The 22,263-nt window shown below is 42.8% G+C and overlaps 1 protein-coding gene across 3 annotated transcripts in view; it reads right to left on the bottom strand.

Annotated features, from left to right (window-relative positions):
• TJP2 (tight junction protein 2) overlaps nucleotides 1-22,263 on the bottom strand; it is a 91,048-nt gene that overhangs the window by 57,034 nt on the left and 11,751 nt on the right. For 2 of the 3 annotated variants that reach the window (XM_012641612.1, XM_012641615.1), the window contains exon 1: nucleotides 16,032-16,222. The exons of the other annotated variant lie outside the window; for it this stretch is intronic. In XM_012641612.1, the coding sequence (XP_012497066.1) occupies nucleotides 16,032-16,091 (60 nt within the window). In that variant the 5' untranslated portion in view covers nucleotides 16,092-16,222. Of the gene's footprint in view, nucleotides 1-16,031; nucleotides 16,223-22,263 lie in introns of those variants that run through there. 3 annotated transcript variants of the gene reach the window in all.

Raw genomic sequence — 22,263 nt, forward strand, 5'->3', positions numbered from 1 at the left:
AGGGGGGAGGAGGGGACGGGTATATGCATACACAAAGAGTGCAATGCGCACCATCTGAGGGATGGACACACTTGAAACTCGGACTTGGGGGGCAGAGGGAGGGGCAAGGGCAACACACGTAACCTAAACATCTGTACCCCCATAATATGCTGAAATTTAAAAAAAAAAAAAAAGATTTAAAAGGTTGCATTCAGCCATTTAAATATCTACTGTGCAGCAGGCTTTGAAAACAAAGACCTACTGACATAGGACAGGTCCCACCCTCAAAATGATGTTTTGTATTTAGGATGTAGAGAGGCCTGGAATAGTATATAGATCATGGCAGTTAACTGAGCTGGGCTGTCAGTCACGGACATGCACATTAGCCCCAAGCCTTTCCAAATCTGAGCCAAAGGAACATCATGAAATTCCTCTTCTACTCTTCATTTCTTCAAGACTCTGAACCCCCACTAGCGCTTTAGGGTTACTCTGAATTTTCCTCTGACAGGAAATAATGAATTGTTTGGAATTTGAAATAGTCAACAACTTCGAAACACAACACAGTACATGTCACAAAACTGGAATCCAGGGAAATAAGAACGTCTGAAATGTAGATGGAAATGTTCACTCACAGAGGGACATTTCAGTTTTATGGCCTTTCTACATCTTAAAAACAAAATGTGTTTTTAAGTATATTTTCTCCACTTTTTTTAATACGTATGTCACCACTTAACCCAGAGGAAATCTACACTCATAACTTCAACTAGCCCCCGTTACCGAGTCACCCTCCTAGGCTAAAGCCAGAAGCAAGTCTGCCCTTCAGCGCCCGGGCCCAACCCCTTCTCCCTTTTTGCCTTCCCATAGCCAAGAGGGACAGCAGGCATCTGCAGGCCACGAGCATCTTCCCACAAGGCAGCATCCTGATCTCCTCGTCCCAGATTGCAGAAGAACACGAGCACCCTGCTTCTGGGAGGTCTGACCCAGGGGCCAGCAAACATTTTCTCAAAGGGCCTGATAGTAACTATTTTAGGCTTTGCAGGCCAAGAGGCAAAATTGAGGATATAATATAGATACTTATGTAACCATTTAAAATATAAGAACAGTTCCTAGCTAATAAACAAAAAACAGGCCAGGCGCAATGGCTCACGCCTCTAATCCCAGTTCTCAGGAGTTCGAGACCAGCCTGAGCAAGAGTGAGACTCCTTTCCACTAAAAATAGAAAGAAAAAAACACAAACAAACAAACCCCAGGCAGCTGGCTGTAGCTTACCAACCACTAGTCTATAAAATTTAGATTTAGTAATGGAGGACCGATATGCAGGTGTCTATTTATCAAGACAGGGGTCCTTACCTGCAGGGTGCTCACACGGGTCCTGGTAGAGGCACACACACGTCTTGATTCCTGGTTTCTTTTGCCTCATTTTTCACTTCTTCCTTCAAAAAGCTTTAGGTCTGCCCTTAGCATCTAGTCACTATTTGGGGATAATACTGTTTTGAGTGTTTCTATTTGCTTATTTCTTTTATTTGTTTAATTAATAACAGATAAGTTCTTAATGGGTATATAATCCAAAAGTAGGTCAACTCAAAAGGAACTCTGCACTTGGTTTTGTAGCAATTTCGTACGTACATACATATATGTAATTTTTTTTTTTTTCAGAGACAGGGTCTTTCTCTGTCACCCAGACTGGAGTGCAGTAGAGCAATCATAGCTCACTGTTAATCTCAAACTCCTGGGCTCATACAATCCTCCCGCCTCAACCTCCTGAGCAGCTGGAACGACAGGTGTGCACCACCACACCCACCTAATTTTTAAAATTTTTTGTAGAGATGGTGTCTCACTATGTTGCCCAGGCTGGTCTCAAACTCTCAGCCTCAAGTGATCCTCTGGCCTCGCCTCCCAAAGTGCTGGGATCACAGGCATGACCCACCATGCCTGGCTATCTGGCTATATTTTTACCTAAACATCAACACATGTATTGGGCAAGACATTGTATGGAAGAAATATGTTGGACAGAGAGAAGTAAAAACCCCAGTTTCTGAGCTCAAGCTGAAATGATTTATATACCCTCAGAAAAAGACACTGAGGAGGCAGCACCCACAACCTGAGGCAAACTGCTTTAGGAGAAGGGGTATAAGAGACATTTTTAAAGAGAGGGGTATAAGCACTGGAAGTTTCCATTGCCCACCATGAAGTCCAGCTTAGTATCTGGTCAGAACGATATACCCACCATAACTACTGAGTTAGAACCAAGAATCAGTATTTCGGATGTTAACACAACCTTGCACTGCCCATGGAAACTCAACTAAGCCATCAATTCTGGGTCCTGGGGGAAGAGAGCCAGGCAGCGAGGCAGACACAAAAGCACCCTTTACTGGGTTCCAGGGAGAAATAGGAAAGAAGCAAAATTTGTATTGGGAGGCTTCCTAGCTCTTTCTACTCCTTGGGCTGGTTGCTCTAGTTTTCAATGTCCTCCTCCCCTACCAGTCGCAAGGCCAACACCCAGTACTCCACAGCGTCTGCCCCGTCACCAAAATGTTCTGGTTCCAAAATTCCTTCTCTATCTTCATCGTCAATCAAAACTCTCACTTTATCAATGCATATGGTTTCAGCTAGATAGTAGAAAAATGCTAACTGGTCTACTTCACACTAAAGTGTGAGTGTCTGACAGCCTAACCCTCCTGGAGGTATTTGATATTTTAAGAGACCAACTTTGACCCTAAGGAAACTTGTGATGGAATTCTGACCCACAACAGGCAAGTTCCCAAACACAGCATATCTGAGTTGTTCTAATTCCACGCCCCTGTGTGTGCTTTGTAGCCACAACAAGCTTTTCTTGACATTAACAACAATAGCTTTGGAGGGAAGGGTTTGATGGCACAACACAGCCATTTCAAACTAGCAGCTATAGGTTCGAAGAAAGTATAGTGTCACTTGACAAGATATATTCTTAACATTTCTATAATAAAATTGTGCTTTTAGATAGCTGTATATGTAATCTACCTCCCCATAAGGGTATGTCTTAGAGTCATCTTAGAGTCTCTGGGGCCTCATATAGTAATGGACGCACAGAGGTTTCTGATGAGCAATGACATCTCTTGACAACATTGACATGTTATTGTTACTCATGACTCTCTGCGAGTAAAAATATTCCTGTACATTTTCAATGATAATGTTTAAATTCCTAAAAATCAACAGAGGGTCTTGAGCTTCTCCTCCAATTTCTTTGTCACTTTGATTCCAAAAGCAGAAGCTGGTGGAGTAGAGACAACCTGCAGGTTTTGAATCCATCAAATGGGCCTTGGGTCAAATTCCCTCCCTGTCACACAAGCTGTGTGACACTGGGCAAGTTAACGTTTCTGAGCCTCAGATGCCCCCATTATAAAATGGGGTTAACACCTACCCCCCGCCCCCGCTGACTGGGAGAATTCAGTGAGATCTACACCAAGGGCCTAACACTACATCAGTCCTGTGGCGGCCTTCCCCAGCCCCACTAGAGATCAGTTTACCAACAGCGGTCTTCCAGCACAGAGCAAAACTGACCGCACCTTTGTCTCGTGCACTCCCTCACCACGAGGCATTTTACAGATCAGGAGTTCCACTGAGCACCTGGAGGAACTGAGCTGGAGTAGCCAGCCCCCAAAACACCCCACGAAATATGTAAAAATCAAGGATACAGCTTCAGAGCTGTTCTATAGGCTCAATTAATGCATATTTTAGACTTGTCAGTCCAATAATACAGAGCTGCAGGTTCAAAGGTCTCCAAGCCTCCTACAGAGGGCTTTGTCGGAGGGTATGGATATTGTAGGGAAGGGGAAAGAATACACATCCATCCATGCCCATCACATTCCAGTCCTTTACGACCTGTCTTCGCCTTCCTCTTCCTTTTACCTTCTCTCATGACTGAGCTACTATTCCACGCCCCGCCTAAGAATGCAAAGAACCAGATCTGCCCTCAAGAGCTACCAAGCTTATCAATCCCACTTAATGTTAAAACTGATCCCCCAACACTAGGCAGAATCCAGGCCTGTGGGTTTACACCCTCACTCTAAACACACGGCTCTTCTGAAAGGATAAACACATGTTCTGAAGTTTATATCTAATTGAGGACTTTTTTTTTTTTTTACAGCTCGCTATTGCCAAGCATTCACTTTAATGAAGCTCTCCGCAATCAGAAAGCTCATGTTGCTTACATTGCTTAAGGATAATTAATGGACGATCAACGCAGCTGACTACTCTAACACAGCCAACACAACCAAGTTGGAACAGATAAAAGACGGAGAGACAGACAGAAATGACAGCACCCCAGTTTCTATGACACTTCACTGCATACATCATTATCCTAAATATAAAAGCCAAAAGAGTAAGTCTGATAACTGTCTGGAGTGATATGTGACTGCTGTTTTTTAGGACAGTTCATCGCAGAGATGTAATCCAATCAGGTCAACATTTATATTTAATCACCCAATCACACTCAAAGACGATTCAGAACAACAATGTAATTGTTACTTGGAGCTTACTACTAAGCCGAATGAGAAGTTTCCCCCCACATAGACTTGTGTATGTTCCTTTGCTCTTGTTCTATTAATAGGAGAGAGATACTACAAATATTCTCTCTGTGGTAATGATAAAAAGCAAACACACTGCCAGTTGTTTTCTGGATAAAGTAAATCACAACCATGAAAATTCAGAAATTTAACAATGTCTAAATTTTATTTTTAACCCAGTTCTGTTTCCCACCATTTCTCAGCAAAGAGCCCCCGGGGAAATTTATCTATAAAAAGCAGGTGACTAAAAAATTCCTGATTATGGGGAGGTTCCAGGGACCAGGGAGGAAGATGATGCCATTTTAGCTGCCCTTCTTAACTCTCCCTAACTTTTGTGGAATATCAGTTCACACCAGAACTTGATTTTTTTTTTTTATTTTAAAGCATATCGTCAAATAAAAATAAAGGCTCTACTTTACAAAAATACACAAAGCAACACCATAGATCCCTTCTTTGAGCTGTAACCCTACTAGCTGAAATATTTATGAACATCTGGATTAGAAATAAATACACACACACACATAAATAAAACCAAGCATTTTTACCGAAGGAGTGAATTAGGTCAGTGCCCATAAGAAGCTCCCCTCTGGCTCTATTTTCTACTCTCCAAACAGTGAAACCCTTTGTCCATTGTATCAGCCACTGTAAACTGTTTGGGCATCCATTGTTAGCCCTGGCCGACTAAAAGTCTGGAGAAAAAGAGATAAAACAGTATTCTGTCAATATATTTCTAGCACATTCAAATCTAAGCAAGCTTTGCAAATAGCCAGCTTACTCCAACTGTGAAGCCAGTGGCTGAAATAAAGTCACTGGTCATGCTTATCTTTGCACTTAGAATATTTGCTTTTCTTAGCACTTCAAATTTCTCTGCAAGGAGCCTTCACAAGTAGTACTATAGATATAAGCCAAAAACGCTAGTCAATACATCACTTGGTCACTCTGTTATAGCTAACCGCCTTAAAGTAGCAACATAAAATAGGTCACGGTTACAGGAAAAATTATTTGAAGGAGAAGGAAAATTCAAAGACACTCTAAAGTAATAAAAATTCAGTTCTTTCCGTATGTGACATCATTACAGAGAGGATGTTGCCAAAACTGATTCGAGATTTTTAAGTGTCTTAAAAGCAATACATTATAGTTCCTATTACATAAAATAAGCTAGCAATAGGACAGCCAAATGTTTTGGCAGACTAGAGTGTTCTGTCAGCATGAGATATGAGGTACAAAATAGGATAAAATTCTAATCTTCTTCCATTTCATTTGTCAAAAGACGAAGGAAGTTAAAGATGAGAAAAGGAAGCCCATCTGTAAACCAGATTTATATAGCGCCTTTGACTTTATTAAAAACTAGCAAATTAGAACGACTTCAAAAAGGAAACCGATTAGGTTCCATAAAGTTATACATCAAAGCAGCAGTTCTCAGAATCAAGTCACCTGCTTCGCTTCTACCTACATTAACTTGTAATCTTGAAAACTAATTTCTCAAGCTTATTCCTACAGAAAAGTACCTAGAATCACACAGCAGTAGATGCAGAAACTGAGGCCCTTCTGGAGAAAGAACACCGTTTGTGGCAGGTAGCTCCATACGACCACAAAGTGAACGGACTGGTTCTGAATGTGCATTACAGAAACCAGTCTGGTGACTGCAGCAGCACTGTGTTCTTGAGGAACAGTGATGAAAATAATAAATGATAACCGCTGCTGTCTACTCAGCACCGCAGAGCAACCCCAGCAAGCATCTATGCTGTTTCTTATTTGCTGGCACTAAGCTTCTGTTTCTGCCAGAGGCCAGAAGCCACCAACTCCCTTGCCAACAGGGTTCTGCCAATGAGGTACACGTGTTTAAGATCTGGAAGGATGAAGGAAAGCAGAAGCCGTTTGTTTTTCTTTTTCTTATAGCAGCAGTAGCCGGCAAAAGCTGGATTTCCCAGACATGAGCTGTACAGCCATCTCCAAGTTCCCTCCCCTCTCACCTGCCTCAGGGCTGCAGAGGAGGAGAGGGTGGAAGGGTTTTCTCAAGGTCTCAGCTCTGGTTGGTCCGCAGCATCCTAACTTTCTGTGGAGCAAATCTGAAAGCCACAATGGGCTTCTGGTTTTCGCTCCTCCTACCTTACCATTGTTCCGAGGCATCTAATACTCTGTATGAAATCCTTTTCTCCTTGAAAAAGCTAGAATGATGTGTTTTCTTCACTGAACCCTGACTGATAGGGTATATAATGTCCATTTTACAGTTGAAAAGAACTGAACATGAGAAAAAAGTAAATTGCGTATGGCCAAACAAGCAAGTGGCAGGAAAAAAGAATTCGCGCCCCAGGTTTGTGTGACTTCAGAGTTACAAAATGAGAGTTAAACACATGCCTATGCATTTAACCTATGACCCAAGAATTCTATTCCTAGGAATTTCACAAGAGAAATGGGTGCACATGTCCACAAAACAATGTGTAGGTGATTTCCACAGCAGCTTCATTCATAATAGCAAAAAACCCCAAAACAACCCAAATATCCATCAACAGAAGAACAGATAAGCAAATTGTGGTAAATTCATATAAATGGAATACTACTCAGCAACAACAACAAAAACTACCGAATGTCACATAACAACATGGATGAATTTTACAAAGCTTAGGCTGAACAAAAGAAGCCAGACACAAAATGTTCATTTTATTTATATGGGCCCTTTCAAGGTCAAGCAAAACTGTTTCATGGTGAGAGAAGTCAGAAGAGAGGTTCCCTTGTGGTGGTAATAGTCGGAAAAGTGCAAGAGAACCTTCTAGAGAGGTGGAAAGTCCTAGTTTTTAATCTAGGTGGTAATCGCACAGGTGAACACATCCATGTAAAAAGTTCATCCAACTCTGGCACTAGACAGTGGTGGTGGGTGCGCAACGTTGTGAGTGTACTAAACGCCACTGAATTATACAATTTAAAATGGTTAAAATGGTAGGTTTAATGTTTATATGTATTTTACCACAATAAAAAAAATTCATCAAGCTCTCCACTTGAGATTTGTTCATTTCACTCTACATAAATTATACTTCAATGAAATACCATAAAAATGATAACACCAATATGTACAATTAGTATATACCACAACAATTAAAAATAAAAAAATTTTTTAGAAAATGATAACACAGAAAAATCAGCCAGGTTTAGGGGCTCACGCCTGTAATCACCAAGCCTTAAGAGGCCAGGCAGGAAGACCACTTGGGGCCAAGAGTTCAAGACCAGGCTTGGAAACATAGCAAGACCCCATCTCTACAAAATTTAAATTAGCCAGGCCTGATGCTACATGCCTGTAGTCCCAGCAACTCGGGAGGCTGAGGCAGGAGGATCACTTGAGCCCAGGAGTTTGAGGTTACAATGAGCCATCTCACCATTATTCTCCAGCCTGGGTGACAGCAAGACCCTGTCTCAAATAGAAAAAGAATAGGCTTCATCATGAGTAAGCAGCTTTGGAGGACATAAACACTATTTCTATAGAAACATTTCAGGTAAATTTTTTTAATCCCAGTCCTTCAGTGAATTGAGTCTACCTTTTCTGCCTCTTCTTGATCCTTCACTCCCCCAAAGTCATCTGCCAAACTGTGCACTTAAGCAGTATAAGTAGACTAAATATTTCTCCCAGACCTTTGATTAAAATTCACATTTATGCTCAAAACGAACTCGGGGCCTCTTCATTTCTATGTATCGCCACTTGCCTGTTTTTACACTCTAACAATAACACCAGGAGGAAAGGCACATATGTTTCCAGTTCCATTTCTGGAAAATTTCAATGGATGTCTAAGATGCCACAATCTCTTTCCCCTCTTAAAACTCACCCAGACACTAAACAGACCAACCCAAGGAAAGCAAAATGCTCTGCCTGAGGTTATGCTGGAAAACTCCTACGTGCCTGAGGTTATGCTGAAACTCAGATGACAACCAGTGATTTTACATTAGTCGGTGAGCAATGAGGTTTTGCAATAGTACCCAGTAAGCTCATCTTTAGCACATTTGTGAAGAACTAATCAGAAAGGGCTCCCATTTGCAGGACTGCCTCATCTTCCAAGCTCATGTTTTAGACAATGTGCCCCTGGGGAGAAGTCCATGGAGAAAAGAAGGGGAGTCAGAAGCTCCCAGTATGCAGCTTTTACTGGGAAGGGTGGACAGGCAGAGGAAGGAGGATTCTCAAGAAGATTCTGCAAGATGGTTGCAGTTGCTGGCCTGGGCTGCAGAGTAAGGAAGGGAATCCGGCACACGCTGTGCTGGTACATTATTTAAGCTGCAACTGAATAATAGATCTTTCCATCACTCCATGAGCTAAACAACCATCAGCCACTCCTCAGTTCCTAGTTTGTCTAAAACTAGGAACAAACCTAGTTTGTTCTAAAAAATGCCTTTCACAGAGAAACCATTGGATTGTTTCTTAAAAGAAAAAATAAATAAAGAGGAAACAAACACAAAAATAGTTCAAAGAACACAGAAGCATTTTAAGATGATAAGAACCAATAGAAATTATTTAGAATGTTGTCTAGGCTTTACATTCCAACACTCAGAACCCTCAGAATCTTAAGCACCCCAAAAGACTTTTTAGGAGACCATCAACTATAACTACTCGTTTTCTGATGAAGATACTGACAACTAGAGTTACAAGATTTAGCGAAAGTCACTCAACTAATTAGTGGTGCAGCTGATGCTGCTTCTTTGCCACTACAAAAAATGATCTGGATGTAATTCCACAATTCTTTGTAGGATTTTTGCTCACAATTTTTACAAACTATCGTCCACTCTCCTAAATTCTCCATTAGTCTTTGATTCTTACTAGTTTCTGCAACAAGCCTTCCCCAAATCAAGTCAGTCTCATGTAGAAAACACTTGGTGAATGTGTTTGGTGCCCCGTCAGCTTCTGGGTTACCAAGATGACTCAGACCAGGGAGGGGCTCACAGCTGATGGGAAGTGCCTAGTGGCATGCATCTGATGCGATAAGGGCTAGAATAAATACTGGCATGTGCATACTACCCAATCACAGGCAAGAAAGCAACTGATTCAGCCTGACTGAAGAAGGGTAAGGGAGGAACCGGGTTTCTAAAAGTGAGCTCACCAGGAAGTTCCTTCTGAATGACTCATTCTTTTCAAAACCAGAAATGTTTAGTTGTGCTAATTAATTCCCTCAAATAATTTCATCTGCTTTGCCAGATACATTTAGGAACAGTCTTCCAAGGATTGAGAGTGGGCTGGTTGCCTCACCAAGCATACATTCTTCATCCTCTGGTCCCATCGTAGAGCTCCACCTGCCTAGGGTCTCAGGTGTGCTCTGCTACATAAGGCATGAACGAAGAACTAACCTAGAACTCAGAACACTTCCTTTAATACCGAGAACAAACGGCTCTCAACAAATGGAAACAAACAGCTACATCTGGAACACCATTTCCTCCTCAGAAGAACAAAGGTCCTAAAAGAGTTCATTAATTCCTACTGATTAGCATTATGTCCTCTGTTCACGTTCAACTCCAGAGACAAAATCTGAAGTATCTGCAATGTTCTCACATCTCTACCAAAGTTTTTCTTTAACACAACGGCAAAGATATAACTGGATTGCAATCATTACCTGTTCATTCCAGTCAAGTAACTGTTACCTATCAGAAAGAATAACTATCCCAATAATTCCCTCCCACAATGTACATATACGTTCCATCCGAATGCCTACCTTGTCACTAACTCATATACTTAGTCCTATAGTTACATAGTGTCTATAAGATGAGGCACACTATAATTAAAGTTTCCAAAGATGAAGCCATTTTTTTCCTGTGAACATAATGCATATTTTATATGGCTGATTAAGTCTACAATAGAAATAATTACCATATTAATTCTGAAGTCCACGTTAACAAACACATAGGAAAAATTTAGTAAACATTTTTATTCAGGGATGTGACATAAGATTTTTGCCATGATTAATGGTATGATTTGGAATGTTCTGGTCAGGTCAGCTTCCTAAAACACAAATGTTTTATTCAGGGAGGACCTATCAGGACTCTGCTTTCACCACTCCTACCATTCTCACCACCCCTAGAGTATTGCAGGAAGAGACGTAAATAGAAACCATAACCATGAATATTCTAATTAGGCTAGCTATCAGTCTGAAAGTTAAAATTATCATTCATTATTATAAAATGTATCTTGCTACTGCCTGAAATATACAATGGTATATTCTGGTTAAGGAGAACTGCATTATGTTTTTAAGGTTAAAGACCTGATTTAACTTTAACCATCTGTGAGAGGCACTAAACAAATACCTGTACTGATTTAAAATGACTAAAGTACTAGTTACTAATTGAAAGCTTAGGATTTCTCATAAATGGTGTGCGTACACATACAATTAGAGATTCTGGTGAGTGAAACAGTGTTTTCTATTCTCCTCATTTTATTCCTCTACTACATGAACATGCATCTCAACTGCTCACCTCTCTAGGTAAAGGAAGGGGTCACTCGTTTTCTACCTCAAGACTTCCAGTTCCTACGACAATCCTTTCTTAAAGCCTATTTTTACAGACCGACACAAGCTTCATCCAAAAAACAAAAAAAAAGCCAACAACAATCTTTCCAATTGACACCCTTTTGAAAGACTTTAAAGTCCCATGTATTTACATGTGAGGCTCTTTGGCGTCGTACATTCCTCAGCAATGGATCATGAGCGAGAATCACTTGATAACAGAATGGTGTCCCTCATCAGTGCCAAAATACTTCCACCCCTGGCACTCTAGCATATCAAAAATGTCACACTAGGCCGGGCGTGGTGGCTCCCGCCTGTAATCCTAGCTCTCTGGGAGGCCGAGGCGGGTGGATTGTTTGAGCTCAGGAGTTCGAGAAAGCCTGAGCAAGAGCGAGACCCCGTCTCTACTAAAAATAGAAAGAAATTAATCGGACAACTAAAAATACATAGGAAAAAAAAAGCCGGGCATGGTGGCGCATGCCTGTAGTCCCAGCTACTCGGGAGGCTGAGGCAGAAGGATCACTTGAGCCCAGGAGTCTGAGGTTGCTGTGAGCTAGGATGACGCCATGGCACTCTAGCCCGGGCAACATAGCGAGACTTTGTCTCAAAAAAAAAAAAAAAAAAAAAAGTCACACTAAAAGACCTTAACAACTGCAGGATGGCTTATGGAAGCAGCAAAAGGAATGAGAATTGGGCCAGACATTAAAAGAACATCACAAATATAATGTCTGTCATCATGGATAAGAGAGCTGGGTGGATACGAGTAAGATGCACATGCTGAAGACGTTAAGTCCATCAAATTCAACTTCCTTAACTTTTCTGGACCATTCTGAGTTTGATGCTCCTGCAGGTGTGGTCAAGGCCACACCCACATTTTAAGCAGTAGTGCCCAAATCTCAGGTATCAAGGGCTATCTTCACAATTACTGCCTTAGCCTCACTCATATCATTCACCCCAGAGTTTATAATTTTTTTAAGCAAACTCATCACTTTACTTAATATTTAGTTTTGCCTTGTTCTAAGCAATCTAGCCATGAAATAAATCTGGTTTAGTGGCTGCCTTTATGTTTTTTATTCCCAACTTACAATATTCATGCACAATAACTGAAAAATAGAATATGTGCCTCCCTATACCACCTGTAGGTCTATCTGTACACTACACTTCGGAAAATACCATTTTGAGCATAAAAGACAGAGAAAATGCTTAAAGGATTAGGTATTTGTTTGGATATGACAGTCCTCTTAGTCTCTCTTCTGAGCTCACAAGTTATCCAGGATGATGAAGCTTTGGTTGCAATGGCCAGGTAAACAGAAAGAACAGTCACCACTATGGGTGGCAATTGCCCCAGCCTGTGCAGGCCTTCCAGGGCCCCAGCAGTTAGTCACCAAGTTCTAAGAAGTACATTTCCTAATCAAGTGGAAAAAGTGGGAGCAGAGGCTTTCCAGCTTGGAACTTCTCCCTCTCGTGCAACATTGTACAAATTTAATCAAATGCTTTCCTATGTACCATCCAAAACTGGAACTAGCTATTGCAATACTGGTTGTTGGGACTGCATGCCTGAAAACTTTTTCCCATTGCTATTATATAATCTTTTAAAAAATGTTAATCATAATACCACCTAGACTCTGTTAAACTTGCTAGCTAGAATGGGTATCACAAAAATGCCTGTAAGGGTGAAATAGGCCCTAAATAGTTTTTTGAATTTTAAAGAAGTTCACAGGTAAAATAAAACCATTGATGTATTTAACCCACTAAATAGGTGTTAAATCTGACCTCTGACCCTGACCCTGGGATTTAGGATCAAGATGCTAACTCAGCAAAACACCTGAGATGATCATTCTACTTACCTCCACCCAACCTGGGGCAATCACACCCTCAGACCTGTCCATGCCCCTGATCATCTTCGCTGGAAAATGCCTCTATGCACCAAGGCTGGCTGGTCGGAGGCTGTTCTGGCCAGCAAATGTCAGAGCCTTGATGACTGCTTAGAGACTAATCAATGAGGCATTTTATTGGGAGTCGGCCCTCAACCTAGATAAATTAGTCTGTAGCCACAATTGCTTAATGGGATTTGTTCTAGGGATTAAGTGAGGAATCCCCTGAGTGGCTAATATTCTACATAGAAAGTATGTTGAAAGTTTCAGCAATGATTACTAACCCTTCCTAACTCTTCACCCCGCCCCCACTACACCCACACCCCCACCACTCCCCAACCAATCTGCATGACTTTTTAAACTACTATTTAAACTACTACTCAGCGTACTATTGTACACAGGACTAAGTAGCCCCGCCTAGTTTCAAAAATTTACCTGTCTCCTAAAAGGACCCCCTTCTTAAGGAGAGAAAACCTTGCTCAACTCAAAAGTTAATGTGGGGATTTTATCATCTCCTTTGCCATCAGCAGTATTCACAGTTCTCACACTTGTCCCCATGAGAAATGGTTGGCTGTGACGTACAAAGAACTAGATCGAAAGTTAAACAAATGTAGGCAGAAGTCACAGCAAATGTCATTCCCCTGGGGGTGATGTAAAAATTCAATGGTCTTAAGCCTATGACTGTCTCAAAAATAGTAATATTTACTGTTTAGGGAGTGGAGTGCAATGTTTACTGGGAAATTGATTCACTTCTTTGTAGGGAAAGTCAAGCCATTATTTACATTCGGGATTTCTATGACACCACCCCTGCCCCTGACCAAAGTTCTGTTGCAGGCATTCAAGACCTTTCCAGACAGTCTGAGCAACTCCTCTTTCTCTCAGTTCTTCTCTTTGACACCTACCTGGCACCTCCTACCTGTACTACTAGATCTCACCTCCCTTATCAATCCAGGATCCAACACTTAAGAATTTTCAGCACCCATTTTGGTTCATATTATTAGCTCTCCTTTATTGAGCACCTACTGCATGCCAGTGTACTCTATGTGATTTCATTCAGTCCTCACTCAGCCCTGTGAGGTAGATGTGTTACTAGCCCCATTTTCTACAGTGGCTTGCACTGTCAGAAATTTGTTCAAATGCCCTTTCTTCCCAGCAAGAATCCCTTAAAGGAATGCATATAGGACAATCCCACCCTCTGTTGTATTTCTGCATCGCAGAGTGCGCATCTGTATTGTACATTCCCTCCCCTCTGCCCTAGGAATCCCAATAGACTGCAGAGTCTAAAGTAAGTCTAATATTTTCAGACTCAACAGATGAGGGCAGAAATTCAGCCTTATTCATCTTCGTATCCCCTCACAGTGACTGGCACCAGTAGGGCTCATTAAGTATCAGCTGAAGGCCTGGTGCGGGTGCTCACACCTGTAATCCTAGCACTCTGGGAGGCTGAGGTGGGAGGACCGCTGGAGCTCAGGAGTTCCAGACCAGCCTGAGCAAGACTGAGACCCCATTTCCACTAAAAATAGAAAAATTAGCAAGGTGTTGCGGTGTATGCCTGTAGTCCCACCTACTCAGGAGGCTGAGGGAGAAGGATCACTTGAGCCCAGGAGTTTGAGGTTGCTGTGAGCTATGAAGACACCACATCTGATCTGGGGTGACAGATCAAGACTCTTAAAAAAAAAAAAAAAAAAAGTATTAGCTGAGTGGTACTGAAAAAGTTGCAGCAGTATTTCAGGGGGAAAAAAATTGCCCTTCATCAATCTCTAGCAATAGCTCTAAAAAACCTCAAGAAACACCTCAAAAGTCACTGTTTCCTTAGTAAATCACCAATCTCCCCCCAAGCATCTCCCCACAGTGGGGAAGCTACAGCACCTTGTCCATATTTCTAAACGGCACTCAGTGGATTCTTAATTATTTGCGGTCCTTCCCAGCAAGACTGTGTGGCAGAAACACGCTCTTACCCATCTTGGTATTCCCCACGCTGAAGAGGAGCTGCTTGTGAAAATTTATTGAATAATCAAATTTCATTCTCTTAGGCAGGTTATTAAATGGCATTTTGCTACAATGCAAATGCTGCTAATTTCTCACTTAAAGTGATTTCCTTCCCAGGTGGGCCTGATAGACGTTACCGACCCACTATCTCTCTCAGGAGTGTCTCTGCTAGGAGTAACACTGACGCAGGTTTACCTCTTTTCCCAAGGTGACCGTCAGCACAGCCAGCACAGACCACCTAGAGAGCAGAAGAAAAGGGCCTCCAGCCCTCCCTGCGGGGATTCCCCGGGCTGAGGGCGCGTGCAGGGGCAGGGCAGTTTCTATGACGGGATGACTCCCGGCTGGGAACTTCAGGGAAACCACAACCATTATTACTCGGGCCAGACAGCTGCCAGGCAAGCAACTCCGCTTAAGAACTGAAGCTAAAATAGAGGTGGGAGGCTGTATTCCATTACTAAGCCCCGGGTGTTCACTCCCAAGTTAACCCACATTTCAAGAATGTTAAAACCCTGGAGGTGAAACTCTCGATTATTTATAACCTAAAATAAACCACCGTGTAAAAGCGGAAACTTGATAAATGAAGACATAAAAGGAACTGGTGACAGGTAAGACAGTACCAGAGTACAAAGCATTCATCATTCTCTTTTTGTGGCTTTTCCCAAAACTCCATCTCCATTCCTTCTTGAAAATACTTTTACTTAACACTGCAGAGGCAGCCAATTGAAAAGGAAAATGAGGATTCTGGTCTCTGATGAGTTTTCAGTGTCTGTCACGTACACATTCTTACAACTTTCCATCAAGTCGGAGAGAGTGGTTTGCAATAGGGAAAGGGACACAAAGACATACAGCAGGCGACACAACCGGCACAACGCGACGCTTCCAAAGTAGCAGAAATCCAGGACACTGGCGTTCAAGACAGTTTCCCCGCTCACGACTTAAGCTCAAGCCAAAGTGACTTTAAAGTAGAGACCAGGATCCAGGAAGCCATGGAGGCCACGAGCCATCAACCCCTCCAGGGGAACCTACCCCCTCGCCTGCGCCCACGTCCGGGCGGGAGAATCCCAGCTTCCTACGGCGCACCAGGGTGCAGCTTCAGGGAAGCCCACGAGCAGAGCCCACCACGCGCTCCCCCTCGCGACCCTTCTCCGGACCTCGCGGCGCAGGAGCGCACTTACGCGGAGCCAACCTGACAGCTCCCGCCGGGGCGGAAACCCGCGATCTCCTCGCACCGGCATCTCGGGCGCGGCTCCCGCGTAGCGCTCAGTTCCGGGCCCCACTCCCTCTCCTGCTCCTCCTCGGCGCGGCCAGTCGCTCCACTGACCTGCAGCCCTGGCCGCCGGGGTGCCGACCCGCGGGGACCCACCCCTTTGTCCCTCCTCCCGCCGCCGCGGCGGCGTCGGCCCGCCCCCCGTCTGAGCGCTGCGCCTCTGCGCCTGCCGCCCGGCCCGGGAAACTCTCAAATGGGCCGCTACCACCTGCGCGCCGGCCGCGGGGAGGGCTCGCCGGCGCCGCGCCCCCGAGGCCCCCCGGCGGGCCACGTCACGCGCGACTCCCCGCCAGGGGCGGGAGGAGGCGGCGGCGGCGGCAGCAGGGACCCGGAGGATCGAGCGGCCCGCGGCCCCTCACCGCACCCCCGGCCGGCCGGATGGTTCGCTCCGCCGCGCGTACTGGAGCTAGCCGGTCCGGCTCCGAGCGCGCGCGTCCCGGGAAGCGCTGCGAGTTTGGAGGGCTGGAGTGAGCTTGGGGCGCTGGCCGGAGTGTCTGCGGAGTTTTCCCCGGTGAGGTCGCGTGGGCATCCTGTAGGAACACTTTTTGGAGAGGTTTGCAGGGCCTCACACAGCGCTTCAGTTCTCTTCCGAAGAGTAAAACTGGGAAAACCCCAAAGTTTTCTGCCCTGTCTAGAGGCCTGCCCGGCCAGCCAACACAAACATGGCCTTGCACCCCAAATTTCTCAGCTCAGCTCTTTACCCGAATTCCGAGGGTACACGATGTTCATATTAAATATTAAAACAAGACTTTTCAGTACAAGATACTCCAGGTGATCTCTTTGTTGGCACATTTCCAACAACTCCCATCATCAGCTTATAAAAGGCTGCCAGTAGGTCACAAATGCTTATTCGACAGGACTCATCTAACTCATGTATTCATTCGTTTCAAAGTGCTCTACGTACAAAGAATTATGCAATTTAAATACGTGTCTGTTTTAGGAGAATATAAATTATTTGGAGAATCCAAACAGATACCTGATACTAATTAAAAATATAACTTGGGCTCAAAATCTAAGAAAACCGTGTTGTAAGAGAATGGTTTGCCCACACCTCTCTTCCTTCCCTTAAATTGGAAAGCAAAAACTGGGCCTAGGCTTCCAAGTAGAAGGTAAAAGGTAAAAGGTCTGGTCTGCCCCAGGGGAGATGCACATGCTGGGCTCTCTCCCAGCAAAGTTGCTTCACTTCCTGCCTAATCAAAACAAGCTTGGCAGTTTAGGTGGAAAAACAAGTCCAACAGATGCCTCTCCAAAAGTGTTAGGCTTCTGGCCTCCTTCGGAGTATCTGAGTTCACACCTCTGGATAAAAAGCACAGTGAGTAACCTTTCCCACTTTACCTCAAGTCTCCAGACTTAAACATTTTGGTTGTATTCCTAATGTAAGGTGTTACTCTCCTGATCTAAGCACCTATTTACAAAATGTTTCCCAAAATAGGTGGTGCTGACTAATAATAATAATAGCACTTGTGAGCTGGCCACACCTTAGTGAGTGAGCTTAGCCCACTAGCATTTAAAAAGGAAGAGAAGAATCCAGAATGTGGCAATTACTTCTGCTGAATGGTTCCTCTTTTTCTCCCCCTGAGCTGTGCTGTTCAATATGGTGACCACTTGCCACCTATGGATATTTACATTTAAATTAACTAAAATTAAAGGAAGAAAAACTCAGTTCCTCGGTCACACCAGTCACATTTCAAGTGCTGGGTAGCTACGTGTAGCTAAAGGCTAGTATATTGGGCAGCGCAGATATAGAATATTTCCATCGATGCAGAAAGTTCTGTTGGACTACACTACTCCAAAGGATGAAATATTTATATACTAGAATACCATTCTTCTGGCACAACACCTGATAGATGATAAGCACTCAATAAATGATTGTTGAGAAACATGATTCAATGGATACATTGGTCTTGCTGGTGACAGTATTAGTATGTATTTTTCACATGTGGGGTTACCCATTTTAACCCCATTCCTGGAATTTGTTTATCCAAAGAACTTCTTTCCAACAAGTGCTTGCAGATCATCTCTCTCAACTCCCTGATAAAATACTCAGGGCTCCTGCCTCAGGGAGACAGCAAGTAACAAGAAATTGTGTGTAAGTGCTGGGATTCCTGGCAGGCTCAGAGTGGTTGGGGGACTCTCATGAGGGGGTTCCTCACCCTCCTGAGATGTGAGGATAGGGTTTAGGGAAGGGTTTCCAGAGATGGAGTTGCTTATGCATTCTAAAGGAGAGGTAGGAATGAGTTTTTGAAACAAAAAGAAGAGGAAAAGCCTTCCAGGTAAAGGGAATAAATACCATATGGAGAAGCAAGGAATGAAGAGACAGTAGGCTTGCCCTTGAGGTGCCAGAAGGTGAGGTTGCCCAGGCAAGCAGGGCCTGTATTCTGAAGAGAAGTGGGATCGGATTGGCCTTTTCTAAAGATTACTCTGTCGGCTTCTTGGAAGACGGATTTGAAACTTATGGGGGAGGGGGTGTTAGTAAGAATGACAAAACCAGCAAAAAATGCGTTCTTGTGGGAATGCAGGTGAGAAATGACGTGGCTATGAAGTTAGGCAGTGCTAGACAAAAGGGAGCCAGGTTCTAGAGAAACTAAGGAAGTGGATCAGCAGGCTGGATGACTGCCTGATGAGATATGGGGAGATGAAGAGGGAAGTGAGCCTAGGGTGACTCTTGGGTTTCTGGCTTAAGTAGATGACAATGGCTCTTACCAAAATAGAAAACACGGGAGTGGGAACAGATCTCAGAGGGGCTTAAGGAAGAATGAAGAATTTAGTTATGGACTGATTTTCAAGGGCTATGGGTTATCCAGGTGAAGATGTTCAGTAATTTAACAAATATTTATCTAGTGTCTACTATGTGCTAGGCACTGGTGAATATTTGGGTAGAAAGATTTGGGATGAAGGAAAAGATTTGGGAGTCATCGATGTGTCATGAAAATTGAAGTCATGGGAAATGACCCCCACATTCAGAGACCTGATGTAGACTGAGACAAGAGAGGACCAAGGACAGGACCTGTCTCTGGGAATGCCAATATTTAGGAAGCAAGCTCAAGTCTCCAGAACAGAGACCAAAGAGGAACTGTGAGAAAGGGAAGAAAAAGCCTTCTCGGGGAGAGTATCCAAAAGCCGAGAGAAAAACGAATTTCAGGAAGGGGAGAATAGCCAACAACATGGAACTTTGAGGAGGTCGATTAAGGTAAGAACTGACGATGCTTATCTTGGCCAGAGCTGTTTCAGTGGCAAGATGGGACTGGAGGTTAGGTTACAGTGGGTGACTGGGTGTGAGGTAGTACTTCATTATACGCCTATTTCTAATAATGAAAGATGGAAACCATCAATGTCCAATTACGGTAGGCTGTTAAACTACAGTAAATCAACTTAATTGGCATAGCAGACCATCATTTAAAATTATAATAAGCAAGTCTATACAACAACAACAAGGAGAATAATAATGATGTCATTATCAACAACAAAGAACACAGATTTTCTCTAACCTATGATGACAACAATGATGACATTATGAAAAATATATAAAAAGAATTGGAAAGTATATGAAAAAATGATTTCATGAGAAGATAGGATGGTGCATGTGTTTTTCTTTTTAGATTTTAGTTATTTGTGCAATGGGTAATTTTTTTCAACATTTTTTCAGTGTGTATTACAATATATAAGATCTCTGAAACAGGTTGGTTAGATGATATCAAATAAATGTAATAAACAAAATGCCTCTGCGATTTTCTCAAGAATGTTAAGATTTGAGGTATACACACATACACACACACACATAACAGAACAACTGGAAAAAGGGTAAAATGTTTTACAATTTGTCTCTTTAAAACCTCCCCCCAGTTCTTTTTGTGAATTAAAACCTGCATCCCTGCCTGAGGCCAGTATCAGAGAGGCAGGGGAATATCCTTTGTTCTTGATAGCACTGGAGGTGGCTCAACAGAATTGTCCAGGCAAAGGTCATAAGATTATCTTCACCAGAGATGCTATAGTTATATAGCAATAGCTCAAAGCTGAAGATTGCCTTTAAAAGCTCTGTATTTCTGCTTATAGATAGGATGACGGTACTTTAAGACCAGAGTCTGCCATCCTCCTCATTTGCTGGCAAGTTAATAAATTTCTCTTTCCTTTTCCTCAAACCACTTGTCCTAGTTCTTCTGATGCAGCCCTGGGGACAAGTGTCGAAGTTTCAGTAACATACAGACATAAACACACATATATATACTTATATATGTATATGTCTTTATATATCAATATATTTGCAGTATGGTTGCAAAGTATCATCACTTGGTAGCAAAGGAAACTAACATTAAAAAGTTTACAGATTAGGCCGGGCACGGTGGCTCACGCCTATAATCCTAGCTCTCTGGGAGGCCGAGGCGGGCGGATTGTTTGAGCTCAGGAGTTCGAAACCAGCCTGAGCAAGAGCGAGACCCCGTCTCTACTAAAAATAGAAAGACATTAATCGGACAACTAAAAATATATAGAAAAAACTAGCCGGGCATGGTGGCGCATGCCTGTAGTCCCAGCTACTCGGGAGGCTGAGGCAGGAGGATCGCCTGAGCCCAGGAGTTTGAGGTTGCTGTGAGCTAAGATGATGCCACTGCACTCTAGCCCGGGCAACACAGTGAGACTCTGTCTCAAAAAAAAAAAAGTTTACAGATTAATTGTGCAATTTAGTTGACTTGTACACTGAATGGCAGGCAGGAATCGTAACTCTCCTCCAACAAATCTTTCTCGAATGCCTGCATGTACCCTGGGGTAGGTATAGAGAAGACAATATGTAACAGGGAGCCTGCTCACAATGTGATGAAGACAAAAGATCTATAAACACATGGTGACAAGGCAGGAGAACTGCTCAAGTATAGGTGTGACTAAGGTGCTGGGGCAGCAGCTAAAACTCTGCCTGAGGGACCTGATGTTTTTCAGGAGAAAAGGCCTGATGTTCCCTCACCTTCCTGTTAGCATATCTTCTCTTCTGGCCCCTCCCATCCTCCTCAGTCCAAACACAGGTGCCAATAACCATCCACATTCACTTGCAGGACCCCTCCCACAACAACCACCCCACTCCACAGCCCCTCAAATTACCACCAGGAGAGTGGCACCTAAAATTCTGCTTCACCCCTTCATGCCTTCATTTTTAGTTATTATGTATTACTTACTCTTGTTTGCTTTCAAAGTTTGCTAAAGTATTCTTCATTTTTTCATTTCTGGGGGAGGTGGTGGGAGGGAATAGCGACTAGCTGGCTACCTATCTTCTCAGATCCTGCGTGGCCAGTTAAGGACTGCTTACTCGTATAGGGAACTGCTTCTGGCACCATATATTCCCTCCACTCCCCCACCTCCGTAGAATAACAGACTTCTGAATTGAGATGGTCCTCATTCAAATCTATGATACTTCTAGAAATGTGATATAATGGAACAAAGCTGACTATAACAATCATAGATTTGTAAAGATTGCAAAGACAGCAAATTATTTTTAAGCTATCCTCTAGCACAGATGAACACATTATAAACCACTAGAAAAACTCTCGGGCCTGCTTCTATCTTGTGAGCAATTAAAGGTTCTTGCTTTTCCTTTGGAAACATTCTGTCTCTAGTTCACTGATAAGCAGTTTTCAGACTATCTGTGTTTAGGATTGTTTCCATATTTTAATATTACGTGGAAGGAGCAGAAAGTTGCTATAAGTTGCCACTTTTCAATTATATCCAGATACCTACATTTTCCCATCTCAAAGAACGGTGCCAATTTTCATGTAGATATTCTTCTATTTAGTAAAGTAGGTAAACCTAAAGTATAAGGCTATTTATGTTGTTCCACAGTTGCTAAAAACTATTTTCACTTTTCTTAATTTTTTAGACTGAGTTTTGCAAGAATAAGATGCTCATTATAAAGTATTTGAGCATTTCAGAAAAGCACAGAGAAATTTAAAAATCATCTGAAATCCTAATAACTATCTTCAACATTAGGTAAACACTCTAGACATACACATATATATAGACAGAAGGCTACATTAGATGACTACCCAGAGACAAAAATAATTTTAACAAAAATGAGATCCTACTATACTGTTATTTTAATTTAAAATAGTAAATAAAATTCTATTTAATATTGACAGAAGAAAAAGAAGAGCACACTC

This window comes from Propithecus coquereli, unplaced genomic scaffold, assembly GCF_000956105.1.
Source record: "Propithecus coquereli isolate 6110/MARCELLA unplaced genomic scaffold, Pcoq_1.0 Scaffold166, whole genome shotgun sequence".
Taxonomy (NCBI): Eukaryota; Metazoa; Chordata; class Mammalia; order Primates; family Indriidae; genus Propithecus; species Propithecus coquereli.